The sequence below is a fragment of the Crinia signifera genome, chromosome 1 (assembly GCF_055691185.1).
Source record: "Crinia signifera chromosome 1, ASM5569118v1, whole genome shotgun sequence".
In the NCBI taxonomy this organism is placed as follows: domain Eukaryota; kingdom Metazoa; phylum Chordata; class Amphibia; order Anura; family Myobatrachidae; genus Crinia; species Crinia signifera.
Genome location: NC_139217.1, coordinates 88,620,834 through 88,647,000, shown reverse-complemented (window position 1 = coordinate 88,647,000; position 26,167 = coordinate 88,620,834). Strand labels below are relative to the sequence as shown.

The following is a 26,167-nucleotide window of genomic DNA, read 5'->3' as shown; positions in this document are numbered from 1 at the left end:
TTACATATATCGTGTTCTATCATGGCAAGAAGACCCAATCCTAGTTTTCTTACCTCCATTGACCACTCTATGTTCCACGCGCTTTGGTAAAAGTGCAGATGACCCGGGTGTTTTTGCTATACCTTGGTTTAAAATGGGGCTTTTCTTTGTGCCTGGAACAATAATAAAAATAAAAAAGTTAAATAGAAATAATGCAACAAACATTTTTATCAGGTGTTAATTCTAAATTATTTGTTTTCTCCCCTGTGTACTAATTGCAAGGCTTTCAGACATGTATGTGTCCCAACACCTCTGATTTGCTTTCCCTCAGTGTACAGTAATTACAACAAAAAAAAACTTAGTCCATCAAGAAAGATATAGATGAAATGCACAGACTGTACTAAGGGGTTTTTGTTTTACTTTTTGGTAAAAATAATTTCTATTTAGCCAACTAAAAATAAAGGAACCGTTCACAGTCGGGGCAGGGATGGATAAAGAGGGGGGGGGGGGCGAAGTGTTCGAACGACGGCTGTCGGGGTGCTATAAATCATAAAGATATAATGCCGGAGGCTGAAGTTTTTTCATGTTCCAGATTCTTATTCACAAGAAATTAAGTTAGATCAGGATGTTAACATTGTGCACACAGAAGTGTCCCTTATACACATAACAATTGTATTTTGCCAGGACCAACAAGGTTTTCAGCATTAGTGTAGGAAAATGGGCAGAGGTACTAATTTTATTGACATGGAAACTAGCTGTACTAGGGTTAATGGCCTTGGGCCACAAATTCAACACCAACCCTGTGGTGAACACACAGCGGCCTTGCTTGTGAGCATGCCTACAGAGATCCAATGCTGCATGCTGTGCAGTAATCAGTGTGTGAGGGGAAGCCCTGGTAGCATCACAATGAATAAGGCAAGCAGCAACCAGGAAAGTTAGCATCACAGGATTCGCATCACAGGATTGGTGCATGTCACAGGCGCATTACCAGCTCTACCACAGGCTGAACTATGGGGTAGACACAATATAGATTATATTATTGAGGCCCAATATAGGCTATACCAAGGTAAAGGGCGCATGCAATATTGGGGGGAGCACAACACAGGTTACACAGATGTGGTTCACATAACTAGTTATTCAGTTGGGGAGATCATGATAAGAGACAGGTTAGGGAGGGAGAAGAAACCATTCCTGGATATGTATGTAGGGGTGAGCAGATGAGGGAAAGGCTGTATATTGCTGACATTAATTAATTTACAGATGGTGAATGCACTATAATGGGCATATAAATGAATGAGGGGGGTATAACATTAAATGAGCATTAAGATGAGGAGGGAAAACCTAATACAGAACATACAGGTGGGGCAGCACAATACAGTACATTCAGATGGGGGGTGGTGGTTACATAATACAGAACTTGTAGATGTAGAGGCAGTGGTTCCCAAACTCATGGGCAGATTTATTAAGCTTGGAGAAGAGATAAACTGGAGATAAAGCGGAGAAAAGGTAAAAGGAGATAATGCACCAGCCAATCAACTCCCAACTGTCTTTTTCAAACACAGCTGATTGGCTGGTGCTTTATCTCCTTTTACCTTTTCTCCGCTTTATCTCCAGTTTATCTCTTCTCCAAGCTTAATAAATCTGCCCCTCAGTCCTCAGGACCCCAAGCAGCTCGTGTCCTGTATAGTCAGTATCAGATTCAGGGTGTGGGAGGGTCACACTAAGCCACCTGTCCACCTGCCATTCAGCAATGGTTTCCATTTAGTTTTCTGCAACAAGTTGGCAACTCAACCGGGATCCCCTTTAGCTAGCCAACAGGGGCAGGCTGCTGGCTGTCACTCAGGGTCAGCCGCCTGCCCAGCGCCATCACTCATTATGCTTCGCATATTAGGTGGCTTTATCATGGATTGGCTCCATGCACACGTCTGGCTGTATGAAGCCCAGCAGCCACCATGTGGATGCCATTCTAACCACTGTCGACCGGGAGGGAACCAAGGGACAACACGGACCAGCAAGCCAACAGCTGCTAGATCGGTCTAGACAGGTAGCGTCCCAGCTGAATCGTCCTCACACCCCACTTCCATCATACACAGAGTACTGCAGCAAGGGCAGCGGCCTTGGCACCATAGGGTGCTTAATGATACCCACTGCCTTCCCCTTTCATCCACTACAACAACCCCTTCCTCTCCCCTCAGTCTAACGCCCATCACCATCTCTCTGCTGCAGCAGCTGAAGCTGGAGTGTAGCTCAAAAGTGCGTAGGCAGAAAGCAATTTTAGGAGTATCTAAAACCTGGCCATGCAGGTGAATGGGATGCATTGTGCTTCGGTTGCTGGCTTGGGAAACAGTCATTTGCTTATTAACATCTAATTAAATTGCCGTATTATATTCTATGGACACACATATTATAGTGTATTTTCCTTTTTAGAGTCTCACTTCTAGAACAACCTACTTGTGTCTAAGGCCAGTGTTGGAATACAATAAAAAGCTACATACTGAGATATACTGTCATTTCAAGGAAAGAAAATTGCAACAGTAAATTACTGTGGATAACTGCATCACCTCAGGCCATACAATTTGCCAACTGTTATTGGGGATTTGGTTACACCTGCCTTTGGCAGCCAAAATCAAGATCCGCAATAAGCGTGTATTTTTTAAACTGTAGCAGTGACAGAAACCAATAGCATCAGCCAAGAGACTCGGACCTATGTGTTTTGGGTGAAAAAGAAAGGGCTATAAATTTATCAAAGTTGCTGAGGACCCATCTGTAGTGTGAGGTCTCCAATGTATCTCCACATAATTGTTTCTTGGACGTCGACCATTGCTCTTTTGAGGTACTGTAACTAAGGCTTCTCTCTACAGAATTAGCTATGATTATTAAAGAGAAAGAATGACAATTGCTGATTGCTACCATACATTTACATTATAAATTCTAACACATGTTAAATGCCTCTCACTGCCCAACTTCCTTTTTCATAGGTGCTGTATCCATATTAAATTACTTGTACATACACCCAATTCAATTTAACGCCTTTAAACAATGGCACCGAAATAGGTTGAAACATGTAGGACCCTGTGGTCTGTTCTTAAAAATCATTCAAATACATTTGTTTCATGAACGTATGAAGGCCTGCTGGGGACACCAGCTATGCTCCTCAAATAACCTGCGGAAGAGGGATGACGTCACTACTGCTTCTCACACCAACAACCCGGCTAATGCAGAATGCGCCCCTCAGTGCTGGCTCTCCACTGTCAGCCACCTGACCACATAGCGGCCCAGGCAGATCTGACAGGGATGCTGCATTTGGTAGTCTTTTATTTGTTGAATTTTTGCCTGGTCTTCACAGAAATGAGCTGGATTAGATTTTAGCTATTTTTATTCAATTTACATTTTTAGAAAATCTGCTCTCAATCCCAAAAAAAATAAAAAAAAATATTTCACTGAATTTAAAAACCACATTAGATACTTTTATCTTTTTTGTTTAGGGTGTGGGGGACCATAATTACCCTCTTAGTATACTGTGATGAAACATTGCCAAGCTTTAAAGTGGAAAATCGTTGATAAACCAGTAACACCCATGTACCCATCCTCCAAATATTTCACGCCTTTAACTCTGCAATTAGTCAATTAAACAGTACAGAAATTTTGTTGGCATTTAGTTTTAAAATAAATAGGATGAGATGTATTAAGCTGAAAATGCGGTAAAACCCCCGGTTACCGCATTTTTTTATGTATTAAAACCCGGCCGCACAGATACCCTATAGAAGCCTATTAGCTTCTTTTAGCCGCCCGCCACCTCCCCGACCCACTTCTCCCCCTCCCCCCGGCTTACCTTCTTAGAGGTCCTCCTGGACCCCGCAAGGTAAACCACTCCTCCCCCTAGCAAGGCAGCCGGACATCCTTCCGGCTGCAGGGGGAGCAGGAGGCGCCGTGGACAGCCACGCTGAGCTGTCCCGGCTGCAGGGGAGCAGCACGATGCTAGCTGCATATGTTAGTACATATGCGCTGGCATCGCGGAGGGGGCGTGGCGAAGGGCAGCGATGTATATTAATACATCCCACCCATAATGATTTATTTCAAACAGCTACTAGACGAGTGGGTGGCGAGGTGATCAGATAGTCATTGTAGCCTTATTGATCTAGGGATGACTATTATATATGACAAATTGATATTCTGGTTGAAATTTACTAAGATGTGAAATACACATCACAAGTCATGTTGCTATGGACAACAAATCCCATACTGTCTATCATCTTCTATAGGGTTGTAAATAATAAATAAATAAGTAGATTCTGATTGGTTGCCAGCAACATGTATTTCACATCTTAGTAAATTTCACCCTCCATGTTTCTTTAGTGTAATCTGTTTTTGCAACATCCCAATACTGAGATTACTAGGCCATGCACACATGTTATGTGATATAGGGGTCTATTTACTAAGCCTTGAAGATAAAGTGAACCGAGAGAAAATACCAGCCAATCAGTTTCTAACTACCATGTTGAAAGCAGTGTTTGAAAAATGATTAGAGCTGGTTGGATGGTACTTTATTCTCCATCTACTTTCACCAAGGGAAGGGAAAGTAATAGGCGTGTGGTGTGTGCTTGTGCACTAGTGAGATGGGCTCAGTAATAGAGAGCAGGGTGTGTGATTACTGAGAGTTGAGAGAAGTGGTGGCCATCTTTGCTGGGGAGCTAGGAGAAGGAAGGAGCGCCTCTACACCTCCTGGGAATTTGGGGAGTAGAGGGTATGGCACGATGGCCCAGACGTAAGGACAGAGGAGCCATCTCCCCTATGAATTCCATGCTACAGAAAACCAGTGCATGTACCATTTGGATCACTTATAGATACACAGCGCAGTCTGTGCGAATGGCTGTGGGCTACCTCTAACAAAGGCATGTCCAAACTATGGCCCTCCAGCTGTTGTGAAACTACACCTTCCCAGCATGCCTTGCCATAGTCTTAGCATTCGCTAATAGCAAAACTGTGGCAAGGCATGATGGGACTTGTAGTTTCACAACAGCTTTACAATTTTTTCACAACAGCTGGAGGGCCATAGTGTGGACATGCCTGCTCTAACACTACAGGCAGCAAATGGATCCAAAATGGCTGGAGGTGAAAGTTTTAAGTGCCTTCGTGAGTTACATCACTGAGCAGGATTCTAATAAAGCATTATATCATCATATATGCTTAGATGCTACCACATGTACAGGAGGCTATATATACTGTATATTGCTTTGCAACGCAAGCATTAGGCTGTAAAAGAGAAATTGCAAATAAAGGAGTTCTATCTATAGTAAAAAAAAATAGTAAAAATATAAGTGGTCTGTGCACACCATGTGATGCAGAACCACCATGCCACAATACCACTTGTGATTAAGCATTGTTGGACCCTTTGTTCAGACAAGGTGCACTACAGTACCTCCCCAGGCACCTCATGCCACCCACACAGCGACAGGGAATAAAATGTAGTTTTGTTTGACTTTTCCTGGATGAACTCTCTGCAATTGTAGTCAGTGAGTAGTCCCGCAAGGGCTAGAACCAGGACAGTGGATATTACTGGCAGATATTTCAAACCGGTACTTCATCCAGCTTAAGTCATACACTTAGGTACTTGTTTCCTAGCACGGCGCCCATCGCATCACAGACCATAAGGCATACAATGGTATGCGATGCGATATTACGCGATGTCAGCCGATTTTAAATTGGATACCATCGCATTGTATGCCATTGTATTGCATATACAATGGTATGCAATTTAAAATTGTATAAGCACCCTAATGGGTGTTTTCAATGTTAAAAGCACCCCCAACGGCACCCCCACTATCAACGTCAACGCGAAGCGAGCCTGCGAGGGGAGGCGGCACGCGTCCTCCGACCTTTTCATACCCTCACTATCCACGTCGGCGTGGAGTTGACTTTATATAGTGTGGCGAGCGCAGCGAGCCTCCGAGCCCGGAGCATGGTGAGCGTAGCGAGCCCCGCGAGGGGACACGGAATACATGTAAAGTAATACATGTCCCCTCGCGGGCCTCGCTGCGCTCGCCACACTATAAAAAATCAAGTCCACGCTGACGTAGATAGTGGGGGTATGAAAAGGGTCAGAGGACGCGTACCGCCGCCGCTCACCACGCTTCGGGTTGCCGTTTATAGTGGGGGTGGCGTGGGGGTGCATTTAACATTGTAAGCCCCCATTAGGGTGCTTATACAATTAAAAATCGTACAGGGGCTTATACAATTTTAAATCGCATCGGGTGTATGGCATGCGATTATATATCGTACGACTTAATATCGTGGGCGCCGTCCACATGACACATTGTTCCCAACTTTAAGTTACAGTAAACTCCAAAGAATCAATGGTTTCATAGCAACTTCTGGAAAACTCACTCCTTGATACGGAGCAGCTTTTTAGCAATGCATTTTCTGTTAAATACAAATTCTGAGCACTGGAGAGTGACAAGGGGCGGAGACAAGAGGGGAAGAGCAGGATTCTAAATCTAACTACATTTATGCATCCAATAATCTACTATTTGAAATACATAAGAGACACCTACTGGTCTGTGTTACTTTTAGTGACTGTGATCTGGCTCTAGAAAACGTGACTCTTGAAGGCAGCGTTCCAGGGACACCATTTTGTCGCAAACATTTTGCAGGGACTTCATCGGTCTTGGTGCCGTTTGTAGCTGTTAAAAAGAAACAGAACAAATTATATAATCGTGTTTTTACTTTCAGTAGATGAGGGATTGAGAGACCAAACAATACTATTGAAGCAGTTTTAAGAAGCACTTTATGTAAATGTAAAAAAAAAAAAAAGGATATTTGTCCAAGTGCCTGTTCAGTCTATTGCAAACACAGTGCCACCCAACCACTAACATTCCCTCTTACACATAAACAAACTCGACTATCTGCCTACAAAGCAATCACCAATCATAATACAGTACGGACCCTCAACATCAATTACATCAAATTCATTCAGGTTTCATCATTTTAAATGATCTTACTTACCATATATGAATTACCCATTCATCTGACAACCCCACTGAAATTGTACAATATTTACAGAATGCTAATTCATTCCCAACTTCACTTATAAATACAGTTACCCAGCACAATGCTACTACTCATAAATAGCGTTGCCATAATAATCCTTTAATCAGGGACACCTATGGTTTACACAGGTCCTGTGGCTGATTAAAACCAGGTAAAATTGCATGCTTGAATTAAGTCAGTCACATAACCTGTGTCCCGAATAAAAGGGATATTATGGCACCCCTATGCATAGACAGCTAGAACACAATCTTCATAGGGATGTCCAATTCTGTAGTAAAGCAGGTTCACACATGAAACCGGCATGGCTGCCATCCATTTGAATATTTGATAATAACCAGCTAAAAAAAATAAACTCTATATTCGAAAACACAAACTGGCATTTGACAGATCTGGCATATAAACACTAGTTACATGAAAGGGGTCAAAAAACGGAATACAGTTAAAACACATCATACATTATATTGTACACCTCAAATGCAATCAACTTACATCAAAGGCTTAATGACCCTATTTAGAACAACAATTTTAGGAAATATAAATACATAAAGCATCAAAAGACAGTCATGAAGTCATCAAATTCATATACCCTGTAACAGCTCTGAACTCATTGTAGTAATATCAAGCAATTGTATTAAAGGATGAATGTTCGGAGTTTTCAAACAAGCATAATAAAAGGCCCATGCACTCAGTAAGCATTACAGTCCCCCGATGCACTGTAAGAGGCTACAGGTGGAGTGATACAATACAGTGTGTAGGATCGGTCTATGATGAGATGGGTGGAGTAATAAAGCGGTATGATTTATCCTTTCAGTAATACCCTTTACATTCAGAGAGGACATCACGTCCGGCGTGAATCCGGGACCATCTGGTGGTGTAAATGGGGTAAGTATATCTGAAGCCATGGCTCTGACCCCTGTTCAGAATCCTGGGTTGGACATTGGTAGGAGCTGGACTTCAGTGTGAAAGGGGTACAATACAGAAAGGGGGGGTACAAAGCAAACCGCTAACCCCATCATCGATAACTATGGAGGTTTCCATTTACAGTTTAGATGCCTATTGTTCTAGTGCAATTTTTAACATTAGATTTGCATATAGAACTGTGGGACATTCCTCCTAATATATACAAACTGATATCGCCTGAAAAATTCCATGTTCTGGATTCTTGAATAGATTCCTGTTTGTTTAGGTGGATATTACAAGCTCCATGTTGCATATTGTGGATACTCATCCTACCCACTGTATCATTATTGTTAGAGACCATCCTTAACATTTAATCAATTCGCTTGCAATGACATAGATAGGTTCAGAGGTGAAACACGATATACAGGACTTTATTCATGTGATACCTTCATAGTAACTCATTGTTCTAAATAGGGTTATTCAGGCTTTTGAGATTTATTGTTGATACAGTAACAATAGACTATACACACACCTATACTGTACATACATACAAAATAGAATTACAAAATCACAGATAGCTAATATAGAAGGTCAACTGCACCATTGGTTCGGTATCAATTTCATAGTCTCTTACTATACATAACAATATGATCCAGAAATACAATTCTAGAGATTTATACCATTTCTCATATGAAAATACCTTGTTGAGGAATTTAATAACAAAAAAAAAAATCCTGGAATTCATTTACTGAGGTTACAGCGAAATGTCAAACTTGAAAGCTGCAACAGACTTAACAAGATGAAGATTCTCAGAAAACATAGCAGGCTTACATAGTCATCTTCTTAGAATGTCTGATGCGCCTTTACTATACACAGATGTGAGATTTCCACGGACCACTAAGTTTCCTCCAACTCAGGGATAGGGAACCTTCTGCCCTCTAGCTATTGAACTACTCATCCTATTGTGCCCTGCAACAGAATTAGCTTGGCCAAATAGCAAAGCATGCTGGGATGTGTAGTTCATCAGCAGCTGGAGGGCCAAAGTTTCCCCATCCCTGCTCTAACTGAAGAAAGGGTTTTCTACATCTTAATTGACTCTTTAAAAAACTACTGACAGTAGGAAAGCCTACTGGAAACAGAAGACTTCATGTGCAGTGATAACATCTTAAACCAGTGGTTTCCAAACTCTGTGCCGTGGCACCCTAATACTTTTTTTTTTAATGTATCAGTAAGAAACGTTAATCAAGGGGAGCCATGGAAAAAATGCTGATACACTAGGGCACCATGATTCAAAAGAGTTTCGGAACCACTGCCTTAAACCAGTCACCTGAGATGAACTGGTAGAAACTTTGATATGTGTAGCTGTAATAATTGTGTGATAATGCGAGTACATATCCGGTCAGTTATTCTTCATGCTAAAAAGCTGGAGCCAGCAGAGCCCTGTAATGTCCATGTGCCAATGAATACCAGCACATCAATGGAAAACATTCCAACTTACATTCATTTTTTTTAACCTGGGAATGACTGACTAGATCAGGCATGTCCAACCTGCGGCCCTCCAGATGTTGTGAAACTACACATCCCAGCATGCCTTGCAATAGTTTTAGCATTCCCTAATAGCAATACTATGGCAAGGCATGCTGGGATGTGTAGTTTCACAACATCTGGAGGGCCGCAGGTTTGACAAGCCTGGGCTAGATGGACCTCAGTTGTGCTCAGTTTAGCACACCTGATCACGCCGGGTCTAATTCGCACCCACAAAACAGTTATGTATGTGGGGCATTAATACTCTTATCTCCTGCTGAGGAGACCGCTCCAAGGACAAATATATATACAGGTTGAGTATCCCGTATCCAAAATGCTCGGGACCAGGAGAATTTTGGATAACGGATTATTCCGTATTTCGGAATATTTTAATATTTCAATGATGTATTTTGAAGTATCTTGCATTTATGCTGTATAAACACACAAAATGCACACAAATATATTTTATTACCACATAAAATACACACAAATATATTTTATTTTTTCAAAAAACAAGGTTTCAAAACATGAAACTAAATTTGTGTACTATCTCAGATATTGAATTTGAATGCCAAGCAATCATTGTCTTGTACATATATCGTGCCAGTTACATATCATGTCACCAGTGATGCTGTTACACATGTCCCCAGTGAGTTTTTAGCCAAAAAATATTTTTTTTTCACTTTCTGGAATGTATGGTTTTTGGAATAATTCGGATAACGGATACTCGGATACGGGATACTCAACCTGTATAGGATAGAATAAGCCTTTGTATGTTTTAAGAAAATTAGACAGAGCAGGCTCATTGTATAGACACAAGAAGCTGCAGGCTGAATGCATTTGTTTTTCTTGTTAGTCCAAGGTGACTTAACACAAACCACTTAAAGCAGAGGAATACAGTATATTGCCCTTTATAACATACAAAAATGACTCCCAGTGATGTTAAAGCATTGTCTTTTGTGAATACTCTAATAGCAGGAGACCGGTTTTGAAGCCAAGACCTAACATTACCGGGGCACTACACTTACAGATCCATTAGATAAAAATGAAGCCAGAATAAAAAAGCCCCAGGCAATTGGGACATTGAATTCAATTTAATATGTGTGTTCTTCCTACCTGCCCAGTACAAAGGTAGATTAGTTCTATGCTGTAAATGGACAGGACTGTAACAGTCACCATATCTTAACGCTTATGATCAATAGATACACAAGCATTAGATAGTTACTAACATACTCTACATATAATAGTAAGTGATAAATATGAATTGGCAATATTCGCACTATAAAATGCATGTACAGTATGCATGTGGGTGAAACCGTGGAGTAGAATTAATGTGGCTGTTATAAAAGAGGATTGGGGGATTGTTAAATAATGTAACAGTGTAGAGATTAATGGTATATGCTGCATGCAATATGCTCCAGCAGGGATTTACATACAGTAATAACTAATTTAATAGCCAATTTGCTGCTGAAGCAGATCTCCTCAACAATCTGCCACCAGTAAATCAGCATATTTTGCCATGAATGGCAAAAAAGGTAAAACATTTCTTTTTTTTTTTTTTTGTTTTATTAAGTAGTGACTTAAAAATAAAAAGAAATGAAAAACGACAATGACCTACTTCTTCTCCCAGCTAGTGATGCCAACAAAGACACAAAACAAAAGCCACATGATGCGAATATCAGCAAGGTCAGAAAGGTAACATCACAGAGGCTCCTGGATTCAGTAGCCAGTCTTGGTATGTACTTGATGGTAGCTTGCATGGTCCATGCACTGTCTGTGCAACTGCGGTGCCCGCCTGGCACTGTCATTTAAGGTTAACAATATAATCAGAGAGATAAAAGAGCCTCGGCCATGTTCAACTGTGTGTGCCCGTGTCCTGCCTGCTCGCGATGAATTGGAGTGGAAAGTAATCAGAGGCAGTGGGCAGGACAGATTAATTCTACATGAAAGTAAGGAGGAAGGTCGACACTGGGTAGGTTTAATTCTGGCCACATAGCCAAGATAATGTCTCGCTACAAAGGACATTTTATACATGATACAGTAGCCGCTTGTCTGAAGCTGGAATGGAAAAATGGGAACAATAAGCATATTTATAAGTGGATCTAGGCTTCCTCTTACAAGTGAAGATGCAGCATAAGCAGAGCTGATACTTAACCAGCCGGCTCAACTGTCAGATCTGTAGAACATCTGAGAGGCCGGAGCAGCGATTTCATCCTTATTTCAAATTCTGTTTTAACAAATGGATTTGTGTTGCTGTTGCTCTGGTTTTTGCCATTTACAGCTATCGGCTTCTGCCAGCTTGAGGAAGATGAAAGGAACGGACCACATATAATTCACAACACAAAAGAAACCATTGCTGTTGGTCAGCAAATTCAGGGCACACGAGAGAAGAGCGTTAGAACATGCAGTGTCAGGTTTCCATAACAGCAGACAAGGTGAATGTGATTTAGAACATTGCATGCTATCATCTGTCCATGGTATGTGTGCGCTACAGCTGGAAACCCCATTGAAATTAAATGCACCAAAAATGTAAATACAGACAGAATAAGGACAGCAATGCTCTACATCACAAGGTGCTCAAACACACAGAAAAGTGCAAGTGAAGTGCCCAACCATAGCCGGTGATAAGAGCTGAACACTGTACTTACACCTGGTACTCAAAGTACTAAGATCGCTCTGTGTACTGCACACTGAAGACACACTAGGTGTTCTCTGCAGGGCTGCTCCTCTGCATGGGATTCTTGTTCTAGGCAGTGATCTGGGCCCAGGCAGTGCTGACGGTTTTACAGTGTTACACTTCACAATGGGAGAGTTCACATCTCCCGCTAACAGAGATAAACACAAGTATTAGACATCACGGGGGTAGCTCGGAGACAAAACAATTCCACTTATTTCATATTAAATGTTATTATATGGAAGTATTCAATTCATTGATCAACATTTTACCCCCTAACAAAACATAATTACTGACTGACATTACATTAATATTATTGCGAACATTGGATTAAAATTGTCTTTTATTTGTAAATAAAAGAGGAGATACATAAACCACTACACAGAAAAAAAAAAAAAAGGATGGATCGTGAACCATTAAGACATCCATTTTCCTTGTGCGGAGCACGCAGAGCTTCTCTCTGTATAATGCTTCATTCAATGTACAGAGCCAAGAACCATGTTTTGAGCCAACGCAATGAGTACTGAGGCAATCACTTAAATACCTGGCTACAGTCCACAGGAAGCAGCCAGAGACTGTATAGAAGTTAATGATTAATGGGAGTCTTTATTTTTTTATTTTATTGAAACCCCATTAAATATAATGAGTCTTTTTTCCATAATGAAAGACTGAAGGTGGTGGAACCTGGGCCTTTGGCATCACATCTGTAGGTACAAGGGCTGATTCTGCAGCACGTGCAACACTGCTGAGCATTCTGAGCAATGCTAGAACGCTCAGCAAGATCACTCAGCACACAGCGATGTGTCAGGGCTGTGTGCTCAGAGATCTGTCAGGGCCAGTGTTCTCTGGTAAGCCCTGACCCCGGCGATTATATAGACTTATCCATCATGCTGGATAGTAATCGCACGGTGATAGTGACACATCACTATCGCTATGGCCCCTACACACAGAAGGATTTAGGGCAGTGGTTCCCAAACTGTGTGCCATGGCACCCAGGTATGTCTCAGGATGCTTGCAAGGGTGCATCAGGTTGGGGGTCCATGACCAAAACAAATTATTTATGCTCAAATTGATAGGCAAAACCAGTGCTGGTGGCAGCTAATCATAATAGGTATGGACAGTTAGACGAAAGAAAGAAAGAAAGAACGAAAGAAAGAAAGAAAGAAGAGGGGGAGAGAACCAACCAGTAGCTTCTGTCATTTTTCAAAACACAACCTGTAAAATGGCAGCTAGGAGCAGCTTGACAGGTACTTTATCTCTCTCTATGGTTTATTACACCTCCCCAAGTCACCTACAGTGACGTGGCTTTAACAAGGTGCAAAGTTACTTGCGCTTCTTTGCTCTCCCAACTCTGAATCAGCCCATCAGCGCACATTAGTCTGGCTCCTTAACATATACAATCTTATGTGGCTGGCTGCCATTAAATCTAGTAAGCCAAAACACATACATTTGTCAATATGACGTGATGTTACCAACTGTGCCTAAAGGCCCATACACACTAGCACAATCCCACCAACGCCGATATTAGCGGCGGCAGGGGGGTCCGGCATCGGCAAGTGCATACACGTGACGGGGGCTGATGGCGTGGGGGGGGGGGGGGGGAGATCACAATGATCATGCTGCAGCAGGGCCATTATTGACTATGTCCTCCCTCATCCGACCATGCTTGGACGAGGTAGTTAACAAGGTGCAGGAGCGCGCCTTGTTAACTCTGCACAGCATACACACACTGGACGATATTGGTCACAACATCATTCATAACGCCCTTTCTGAATGATATTGTGACCAAGATCGTTTAGTGTGTATGGGCCTTTAGTTTATAAATCACTGTAGGCGCCAGATCCATATGCAGCCTTCGGGTGTGTTACTTTCTATGCAGTTCACGGTGCAGCCAATAACTATCCTATTACTTGCAACAACGCTGTAGGAAACTTCCCAATATCACGGAAGTGTGTGACTATTTACTGGTCAGATGTGGCAAGACTTTGTAAAATTAATTTGAATGCCCCATTCACTGCACATGGAACATATGCCTGCAAGTTGCCCTTCCCCCATTAGAACGGCATTATCAAAACAAATACATTGGCAGGAAATTACTACAGAAACTTATGGCCAGTACTGTGCAGAAGTTAGCCAGGCAAGCTAGTCTGGGATCGCATATGATATATTGCATGCAAAATAACCTCATGCGATCTTGCTGCCTGGGAAGGGGGATTCTCGAGCGACCTCGAGGGGAGAAATCGCCCTAGTGTATGCCCAGCTTTAGGCAGGTGATGAAAAAATGCTGCAAAGTAAAGCCGCATACAAGCTCTCTACCTCCATCATAATGATATCGGGGGCGAGCATGGGCAAACGAGAGAGCATACCGTAGTTAACAATATATTGAGCACCTACTGTATACTAAGCAATTTTTTTAAACGATAATCGCTGAGAAGGGCCTAAGTGCGCAATATCTTTAACAAAGTCATCTAGTGCGTATAGGGCTTCAGAATTCTTTTAAAAACAGAAGTGTTAATTGTATTTTGTTAATTGCTAACAAACTAAGTCAATGAAAACCTGCTCATGCAGTACAGTATTTATGGCTCTGCAGAGAGAAGGAGGCGCTTAGATAGGAACCTGCACATGAATCCCCGCTTCTCAAGCCCCCACTGAGCAGATTGTGTTCTACATGAACCTCACACACATCATGGAATGTATGAAAATATCTCAGCTATCGCTCTTGCTGTTTTATACCCCTTTCACACCGCACTTGTTAAACGGTATATTGCCATTTTTTTCCCATTTCAAAACATTTAAGGCTGCAGTGGGAAAGCGCCAGAGTTGATTTACCGCTTAAAGATAACCGGTATTTCAAAATGTTTAAAAAGCAGCTACACGTTTCAGAGCCGTTTTTTATGCAGTGAGAATGGCTCTGAAACAGTATTTAGTAAAAACAACAGACTACAGACCTGTGATAGGCTGTCCCCTGCATTCTGCCTTGAAACGTGTTCAGGGGATTAAACGGGTTGACTGATGTGAATGGTACTTAAACGGTATTTAAAACCGTCATCTACTGCAATGTGAAGGCTCAGACCAGTTTTAAATACCGGTTTTTGAAACGTTTTGGCAGTGTGAAAGCGATATAAGTGTTATAAAGCTCAATAACCTAATAATCTTGAATTCAACTAAATGCTGTTTCTATACAGTTAGTAAAAGGCAGTGCTGGGCTCTGTGCTAGTAAACAAACCACGCATCCAGCAGCATGATGCTGTACGAGAGGAGTGACAGCCACAACTAGAGCAGCCAGTAATCAATACAGAGCCTTCTACTGCAGGGAAAATCCAATGTAACCCAATGTGTGGTTTCACTAGGCACTCTGCTGCAAACACTAATAGGTCCTAACACAGGGTGATTTCAGCCCATTGCATTGAAAATGACACTACATCGCTCCGTCTGTACGGGCGATAGCGATGCGCAGGATCGCACGATGCTAATCGCCTAGCGATTAACATCCTGCATGCACACAGCACTGCTGCATCATCACAGGCCCCCGCCGGTCATCGGCTGGCATTACCCATAATGTCCCACATCATCGCTGTCCATACACGCTGGACAAAATTGCCCAGTGTGTATGGACCTCCCAAACATGTTGGTGTTACTCCACACCGAAACACCACAAGGTCTGAAGGTGCCTTGAGTGTGAATAGAATTTAAAAATCTTAGGCTAATAAGTACACTGCCTGCTGCAGTCATGGCTGAGGGGGGGGGTGCAAACACTGGCTGGTGACCCGGGACGGTCACTGCTCAGCTAATCCTGTGGTCCCATTAGTGGCTACCCATAATGCAAACTGCTGATACCGCTCGTCTCCCATGTATGACCACAGTAATCGCTATCAAATGATGATGATGATCACGGAATACGAGCCCGAAGAGTGGCGAGCGCAGCGAGCCCCGCGTGGGGACGCAGATTACTTAACATGTATTTCACGTCAGCTCGCCACGCTTCGGGCTCGTATTCCTCGCTGCGCTCGCCACACTATATAAAATCAACAGCATTTAACATTGCCCCTAAAGTGAAATGGGGTGTCAGGGACCATTTGGAACCATTTAACATTGATTCCTATGGGGAAATCGCATGTGCGATTTGGTCGCATGCGATGGACGCGATTTTAAAGCAAAATCGCGTAAATCGCATCTGATTGTATGCCTTAACGTTAAGGCATACAATCAATCCAACCGGGCGCCGTGATAATACATAAGTACAAAATGTATATGCAACACATACTTTTTGTACTGTGCGATGAGATGCCCACGGGAGCGTGCATTGCATGGTGCAAACGCACCTTTATACAGACAAAAGTAGCAAAAACATTTGCATCAGAGCTATGAAATAAAAAAAAAAAAAGGTGACAGATTTGGTATGCCATGTTTCTGAAATGGTGAGACCTATACATGTGATAAATGATTGCATTAAAACAATAAATGGTCTATAAACAAGATTCTAAAAATGACACAGTGGCACCTAAATATTTGATCTGGTACAGGTTGAGTATCCCTTATCCAAAATGCTCAGGACCAGAAGAAGAATTTGATAACTGATTTTGTATTTCGGAATTTTTATATTTCAATGAGGTATCTTGCATCTGTATATACACAAACACATGAAATACACACAAATATTGTATTTGTGCATGAAACAAAGTTTGTGTCCTATCTTAAGCACTGAATGTGAATGCCAAGCAATCATTTTCTTGAACATGTTTAGTGCCAATTACACATCATATCCCCAGTAGTGCCAGTTACATATATCCCCAGAGCTTTTACCCCCAAAAAAATTTGCATTCTGGAAGCTATGGATAAGGGATAATTTGGATGATACTCCGCTTGTAACAAATGTTTTGCTTTGCAAATGTTTGGGTACAAATAACTAAGGGCTGCAGTAGGGGGTACCCCGATGCAGAAAGGCAGAGAGCCACTGCTTCCTCTAATTGGTGGACATCAGGGATTGTTGATACACATTGAGGCACATTCAGAGGACCAACCTGATATGGGGAAAAGTCGTGATTGATGGAGAAGCCCGGGTGTGCCAACTTAACCATCAGTTACGATGTTACAGATTGTCCTTTCTGCCAAATGCAGGGTGTGACTCAGACATAAAAAAACATTATGTAACATTCACATAAGTAAATATTCTGTCGCTGGAAATAATTGTAATTTTTCTGCATCGCTGTAGACTTGGTACTATGGGATCTTAAGAGAAAAGAATGTGCCTAAAATTCCGCATCTGGTCCCCTCCCCCCAGTGGGTGTGGTCTAAGCCCTTAGGAGTTTGTTTTTAAATGCCTTTTTGCATTCTGTAGGCTTTGGAGACACCAGCATCCACAGCATATGGCAAACCAATACCCCAATCCTCATGAATTGTGACATCCTTCACACTGCCCAGTCAGATAGTCTTCAATAATAAACAATAACGCTAACATTGGGATGGGTTGTTGTAGGTATGTAATTCCATAAATACTCCCTCACGCAACGTCACCTACACTGTATGTCACCACACCGTTATGCTGGGCGCACACACACACACACACACACACACACACTGCTTGGTCTTCGATTACTCCAGACCCGCGATACCTCAGCTTAGTGTATGGGCACCTTTACACAGTGCCATTTGCTGCAGAACAGTGAAGCTCTTCTCTGAGGATCAGGGAGATAGATCTGTTTATTTTGCACCTGCCTAACCACTGAAACACTGCTAAATGCTCCTTACAAGAAGTATATAAAATCATTGAATCTGCATTGTTGAGAAGAGAATCTGTATTTCACTAGCGGTTGCCATTTTCGTCGATCCATGGGACAAAAAGGACCGGGCATCGAATAGGTTGAATTTTAATTCACCCTAATCTGGCCAGAGACTGACGCCATTTCTGCCTGGCGTAAATATCAGTTGGGATTGAAACCCCCCCAAACCTTAATTGCAATGTTACAAAAAAATGTAGACAATTCAGAAAACTAAAAAAAAATATTATATAATGGTGGGTGCAGAAGTTCCTGTGACAGCTTATGTTCTCTTTCAATGCCAATGTGCTATGCTTACAAAGAGGTAATCAACGTGTGTGGCCCCCCCATATACACACCCCTCCATCTCAGAATTTAAAAATGCCGAATACCATATTGCCTAAATACAGTACAGTGATCAAGCTCCTGCCATTACATGGGCACTTTTTTAATCTTGAACAGCCCCAAAAACACTACATGAGTCCCCACCAATGCAGATATTGGCGGCCACGGGTAACTGGCGGGGTGCCGGCTTCTTCAGGTGCATACACACTTGCCGATGCCGGGGGGAAAGGGAGGCCACAGTCATGCAGGTACAGAGTGTTTGCAATCTAATTATGGCAATTAATGATATAAAGGGAACGACAATAGATAAATCAAACACAGGGGAAACCAGCATCAACATTATAAATTGTACAAAAAAAACTACAGTATCTTCAACAAGAGAAAAATAGGAGAAACTTGTAACAAGAAAGACTAAAAGAAAGAGAAATTAAATACCGAAAAAAAAAGATAAAAAAAAAACAAATAAGCTTAAGAAAGTGGAGGGAAGAAGGAACAACAAAACGGTTAATGCAGACCAACCCAGACTAAACAGACAGGGTGCAGGTGCTGTATTATGTATAAGGCTAACTTCCCTCCCAAGGGCTTTTACAAGAGCCGCACTGTCTGTACGAGGGCATTCTACATCTTCATCAGGAGCTTGTTATAGGAGTAGTCTGGTTTTCGGACTATTATTGAGTCTATATATGAAGTAAAAAGTAGGAAAACAGATGTAGGAGCTAATCCCACCTTACTAAAATAGGCCAGTAGAATCATTCTACTGAAATATTAATGTATGGGCCAACATAGTACCAAAAAGGCAAAAAAAATGCTCACTAAAAAAATTTCACCAGAATCTGCCCTTGCTGCCTGATCTATAATTAAACTGCAGTTTTATAAAGGCAACCTCTACGTTAACCCTTTGATTGCCAAGTGAATTTGTAAAAAAAAAAAAAAAGGTGAACCAAGCAAACATTTCTTCATCATACTGAACTTTAACGTCTACCTTATAGGAAATATAATAATTTACACAACATTTATTTGAATTTATATAACAAATGTGAGCGGCGCTGGCATTTTTTAGCAGATATTTTGAACTCAAAGATTGACTATCGAAGCATAAATGCTGTCTGGCTTTGATTCGAACATTTGCAACACAACATTGTGGGATCTTCTTAACAGGTCTAAACTTCATTCCCCACTTTGTCCCCCTCCTGCAACAAAACTGCAAAAATAATCCCCCTCCTAAGTAGTATGCTACAGCTATAACAGTTATTCAGGACAGTTACAGATACAGAGGGGTGCCGGATGACTGCCCGACAGTCGGGATTCCGATGGTCAGTACTCCGACATCGAAACCCTGACAATCGGGATAACGACTGACGGGCTATTCTCCTTTGTAAGGGTCCACGACCGCCATAGGCGGAGAATAGAACCTGTGGTAAGCGAACCGAGCCCACAGTGTGGCGTGCCCCCAAGGTGCTTCTTTGCACTCACCCCCATGTTGTAGCAGCAGCAGACGGGATTCCGATGTCGGGATACTAACCATCAGGATCCCGATTGTCGGATCACCATACCACACCCGAGTGCACTGCACAAGCTTAGACTCACCAAAACATATACAATATCCAACAACTCATTGTAAACAAAAACTACACATAGGATATTTGAATATCAAGACAAAAAGAAAAAACATCTCCATGTGCCTAGTAAACTGGCTGAGAATACACGCAAACAACAATAGCCAACTCCCCACTTGGACAAATACAGTATAACAAGATGCATCAAGCAAATAGTACACATTTCTAGGTGTGGTCATTAGAAACTGCATTATACGTAAAAGTAATTACAATTTGTTCTGTCCACTTCACCATCGTAATTTTGGTATTTCACAGAAGATGGAAGAGGCAGACTGAAGTGTAGAGGCCACAGAACTGAAGGTCTTCGGCATTCCTGCTTCCTGTAGCCCAGCATGGTCACCATGTACCAGATGGGAATTGCCCAAGTCTGTGGAACTAGCAGATCCGCTTGCTCTGAGCAGCAGCAGTAGGATTACTTGAGCTGGCCTGGGTAGCCTTTGTGTCACATCTACATTTCTCCTGTCCATAGAGTCTGCTTATCATGCTTCTGTGCTGCTTTGCCTTCACCTTGATGCAGTAATGGTTCCTTCATGACAAGCTGCTTTTCTCAGTCTCTCCACCTTCATCTGATTATCTGTCCAACTCACCAGCTGATTAGAAGAGCTTTTATCTCACTTCCCACATTCCCATCACTGCCCTAATGCAGCCTAGCCTGGTCCCTGAGCAGCACTTCCCTCATGTTTATGTACTTATTCGATCCTTCCTACTCCACCTCACCAAGACAACACTATTAGCATCAGCAGCAGGAGTCTCTCGGGAGATGCAGAGACTGGCAGCAGAACACACGAGAGGAGATACAGCATAAGAGGAACAGCAACACAAACTTTGTAGTGTAGTATTTAGATATTTCTGAAGCAGATATAATTTAGGGGTGGGATGCAGAGATCCTGTGATTAACGCTCAAAAAATACATATATTTTCAGAGGTTTACTACAACACATATAACTCACCATGGGCCAGATGCACTAAGCTTCAAAAGTGATGGAGAGTGATAAACAGCCAATCCGCTCCTACTTGCCATGTCACAGACTGTTTGAAAAAATGTCAGGCAGGAGCTGATTGGCTCTCTGTTTATCACTCTCCATTTTATCACATTTGAAGCTTAGTGCATCTGGTCCCATATGTGTTCAACAAGTTGTAGATCAGTCCCCATCGAATTATATGTGGCTGCAATGTACCTGAAGCAGTAGGCTCCGGAAATCCAAACTCTAGAGCTCCTGCACAATAGGCATCTAAAGTATATAAAGACAGCCCCAGAGAGGGATCTGCAGTATCCCTCTCCGCTGATTGCAGTAAGCTCACAAGTTGCAGCAGCAGCATGGCCATTGTTACCGAGGACCTCCCTCATCTGTACATGCAGGACGAGGGAGAATGTCATTAATGCGTGGGAGTGTGCATTGTTAACTCTCTTGTGTGTACACCCAAACTAAAAGATAGTAAAAGATATCATTTAGAATGCCCTTTCTGAGCGATATCTTTTCTTTATTTTCTAGTGCAGGCATGTCCAAAATATGGTCCTCCAGCTGTTGTGAAATTACAAGTCCCATCATGCCTTGCCACAGTTTTGCTATTAGGGATGCTGGGATGTGTAGTTTTCGCAACCGCTGGAGAGTGATAGTTTGGACATGCCTGCTCTGGGGTGTATGGAGCGCTACACATACCTCCTAACCCGGATATTCCAGTTGACTTACATATTTTAGGGAACAGGTGGACCTAGCGCATCCCAGCCTTTCCTATCGAAATGTGCAAATTATGGAAGTTAATACTAGGAATCAGAGGCTGGTAGAGAAAGGGCATGGCCAATATGACAACTGGCATAAGGTTCATCCCTCTGCAAACTCAGCCACATTTTTATGCAAATGAGCAGCGGCATCATGATGCCCAGAGCCCAGCCTCACCCCCAGAGTATCCAGTCCCTTGGTCATCACTGTCTAGGTTGACCACTACTAGGTCGACACCTAGAAATGGTCGACAATAGCAGAAGGTTGGTGTAAGTTGAAGGTTGACATGAATGACATAAGTTTTTTTTTGTTTAGACTGACTTCGTTTATACTTTACTATCCAAGTGGGCATAGACTGATAATATAATAGTGTGCCAAAGCACGAGGGGCTGCATTTCACTTATACCGTGTCCATGTCGACAGACAAAAACATGAAAATTTGTGTAGCCCTTTTAAGTGTCGACCATGTCAGCATTAAGCTTGTGTCAACCTTCTGTCAATGTTGAGCAATTTTAGATGTTGACCTAGTCACTGTGGACCATTACTGGTGGACCTAGTGATTGTCGACCCCCTATACCATAACCATCCCCTGGAGTGGTAATCTCTGAGATGAGGCAGCTAGTATGGTCTAGAACTGTACAATGCATCTATCTTACTCCCTATGCAAAGCTCTATGTGCTAGCTGGAGTCTGAAGTTGCCCAACGCTGTTCCTGCACACAGAGGTGGGTCACATTTAGAAAAGCTATTGGGCTTCTAGAATACAGCCCCAACATACCAAGCCACATTCCAAGGCTCTTCTTCCTACCGTAACCAACAGAAGTTATGCTATCTATGCCAGCCGCCAATATAGGTGGTCTATATTGTATATTAGACACAAGACTGGCATTAGTAAATTGCAAAACATATTTTGAAATTCGGTTTTAAAAAAAATGCAGTAAAGTATGTCATGCGTTAACATGATTCCATCAGCTACCTATCTTTCTAAGGTTACTACAGACTCTGCTAATATAACTAGACTGTTTGCATTAGCACACACACCACAGTATTAGATGGAATTACTAGATGTGGGGTGGAATATAATAGGGTGCAAGTTACAGTAATGTTAGAGAACGAACTCGCAACTGCTCAGTGTGAGTTTGTGCAGCAATTCACGGGTGTGAGATGTTCAGACTCTTGAATCCCACAGATAACGCACAAAACCGGAACATAATTTACATTATGCGAGTTGCTTTCTTTGAAAGAAACTGATCTATAGGTACTTCAGAGCCCCTATGTAAGTCCCACATTAGCCATTTTGTCCATTTTGTTTTGGAAGGAGACCTATGTCTGTCTGTCTTTCAGGCTGAAAGTTGTGGGTGAGGAGAGGTAGAAGTGTTTGTCACGCAGCCTGAGAGTGAGGACGAGAAAGGTGGTGGGGAGCAGGAGATGAGAAGGAGGATGAAGAGCCTGCTGTGTCTCTCCCTGCGAAGACGTGCATCTGCTGGAATGTGCACTTCACTTGATGAAAACAGTGCACTTGGAGTGCAGTCATACAAGATAGCAATATGGAAGTCTGTCATGGACGCCATGAACGCCATTAATGCTGTGAGCTACTACCATTATGTGGGAAATGTAAAAAAAACCCACACAAATAAAAACGGGTTTCACCTATGTGAAGCGCATCATGAAGGGTAAGACGGTGTGGGAGCTCCATGTGGCACAGAGGTCAGGGGGTGGGAGTGTGCAGAACCTGTCCACCACAGCAATTGAGGAAGTACTGAAGCAGGTGAACCAGCCCCAGAACCATCCCAGCAGCATTTTCTGAGGATACAGACTGTCCTCCAGTAATAATGGAAGTAAATAATAAAACCACCTGTGGTCAAGCATGGAGAACTGCAAGCCCCATACTGTTGCTAGGAAATAATTTGCCAGTGACACTGCTTTTTGGTAATGAAGTAAACTGAACATTATCTTCTACATTACAGGTTCTTATCATGTGGCTCCCAAGATGGGAGGTAATTACGAAATTTCCAGTAGAACAGGACGCTTTTTCACCCTGGTTGACCCTCTGTTACCGCCTGAGGACACAACACCAGCCATAGCCACAGCGGTACAGCAGCAGGTCCCACCACAGCCCACACTTCAACCAATGATTCTGGCAACATCAAATGAACTTGGAGAAAGAGCAAATGATCAACAGTAGCAACCTGTTGCGTAAACTGACCAACGTGGCCTGAATGGCCCAGGGTATGCAAACCTGAATGATCAATCAGAGTGACATGTGTCTCATTGACATTAGTCAGGCTATTCAAGTCCAAAAAGAAGCCCTTATTAGCCAGGCAATGGAACTTGTAGGCCAAAGGGCTACTGCACAAGCTCAGCGCCTGTTGGCTGTGAGTGGCCAAACCCCCAGCCCCCGATACTCCCCCACCCCAATCTGATCACTCATCACTCCGCAAGCCACAGTGTGAGAACACATTGCGGTGTGGCTACGGGGCAGTAGTAGTCCCGACAGTTCAGAATAGGTCAGCACATAGCTATATCTGTTTTAAGTAAATAAGGTGATACACTTCTAGTCAAAGAAAAATATTTATCCACTGAAGGTGCGGTACAAAAGGATTTAAAAACCGTATATTACGCATTAAAACTCTAAAAATAGCATAAGTGTCCCTGTTGTGTCCTGTTTACTGGTGAAATAACATAGGGGAACATACCGATAGACAGAACAAACAGGTGACTGATGTGCTAATACGACGCATTATAGGACAAGAGATTTATATGTTACTTCGGTACTTGTGTATTTTGGTGGCGCCCATCGCATCGCATACCATAAGGCATGCGATGGTATGTGATGCGATATCGCGCGATATTGTACAATGTCATACAATTTTGAAATTGTTTGACATTGTATATGGCATACAATGCCCTACAATGCGATGCAACAAAACATTGTATAAGCACCCTAATGGGTGCTTACAATGTTAAATGCACCCCCACGCCACCCCCCCACTATAAACGTGAACCCGAAGCGTGGCGAGCGCAGCGAGCCCGCGAGGGGCGGCGGTACGCGTCCTCCGACCTTTTCATACCCCCCACTATCCACGTCGGCGTGGAGTTGAGAATAGAAAGTGTGGCGAGCGCAGCGAGCCATCGAGCCCTAAGCGTGGCGAGTCCCGCGAGGGGACGCGGATACCTCTGAAGCCCGCGAAGGGACGCAGATACCTGTGAAGGTATCCGCATTCGCTCGCCACGCTTCGGGCTCGGTGGCTCGCCACACTTTCTATTGTCAACTCCACGCCGACGTGGATAGTGGGGTATGAAAAGGTCGGAGGACGCGTACCGCTGCGCTCGCCACGCTTCGGGTTCACGTTTATAGTGGGGGGGGGGGCGTGGAGGTGTATTTAACATTGTAAGCACCCATTTGGGTGCTTAAAAGCACCCTTTAGGGTGCTTATACAATGTTTCATCGCATAGGGGGCAAAAATCGCGTCGCATGCCATCGGGTGCATGGCATGCGATGCGATAAAAACATTGCGTGATGGACATCGGGGGCGCCGCCAAAATACTGTTACTTCTTCTGTTGTAGTCCGCTTATGTTAGAAGTCTTCTCAATTGCAGAGGTGATGCAGTATTAAGATGTTTTTTTTTGTAAACAATGAGTTCAAGTTTGTTCAATAAAGGGTATGTCGTTAAGTTGCCGACGGGCAGAACACCGTTGAACAGAATCCCCACATCCAAATGCCGATTGACAATATACAGACATATACACACTAAAGAATCAAAATACCAACAGGAAGAAATCATCATCACTACCACAATGCCGACAGCCAATCTAATGACACAAATAGTGTTTCATAATTTAACGATTTGTTCATACTTTCACATCCCAGTGGGCATAAAGGGAGAACATGCAAGAGGACCCGGTACGCTAATACGGTGTCCAAGTCAATATTGTAACTATCGGTACTTTAACATATAATTGTCGGTAACTCAGTTGCAGGTGAATCGTACTGATCCCCAATCAAGACCTCAGTGTGGCTCATGGTGGTAAAGGTTTTTACCTTCTCCAGGCTCTTGGCTGGGGCAGGGTCGGACAGCTCGTGTAAGAAATCAATTGACACGTTTGGCCAGTGCAGGCTTCTTCAGGATATGTAGTTCCTACAGAGTGGCAAGGAAGAAAAGTCCACCTGCAGGCCCTAGACATCCCCTGCTGCACCTTCAGATGCCCAGCAAAGAAGAGCATCCCGGCCTCCGCCAGAAGCCATGGAGGAGGTAAAAACCTTTACTACCACGAGCCACACTGAGGTCTTTATTTAACAAACTTGAACTCATTGTTTAGAAACCAAATCCTACTTAACACTCCATCATCTCTGCAACAGGAGAAGTAAAACATTAAATGTGTTACCTCCTGTCCAATAGTGCATCTTATTAGCACATCAGTCACCGGTTTGTTCTGTCTATCTGTATGTTCCCTTATGCTGTGTGTTTTACCGGTAAATGGGACACCGACTATTCTTAGAGTTTTAATACGTAATATACTGTTTTTAAGTCCTTCTGTACCGCACCTTCAGTGAATAAATATTTTCCCTTTGACTAAAAGGATCACCTTATTTATTTATTTATTT

General features: G+C 42.8%; 1 protein-coding gene across 3 annotated transcripts in view; it reads right to left on the bottom strand.

Annotated features, from left to right (window-relative positions):
- Positions 1 to 26,167, bottom strand: part of MTUS1 (microtubule associated scaffold protein 1) — a 241,572-nt gene that overhangs the window by 85,818 nt on the left and 129,587 nt on the right. For 2 of the 3 annotated variants that reach the window (XM_083169551.1, XM_083169559.1), the window contains exons 4-6: positions 12,099 to 12,275; positions 6,531 to 6,659; positions 54 to 152 (exon numbers count right to left, since the gene is read on the bottom strand). In XM_083169551.1, coding sequence (XP_083025677.1) covers positions 54 to 152; positions 6,531 to 6,659; positions 12,099 to 12,275 — 405 coding nt within the window. The remainder of the gene's footprint in view (positions 1 to 53; positions 153 to 6,530; positions 6,660 to 12,098; positions 12,276 to 26,167) is intronic. The other variant, XM_083169568.1, reaches the window with a different exon arrangement.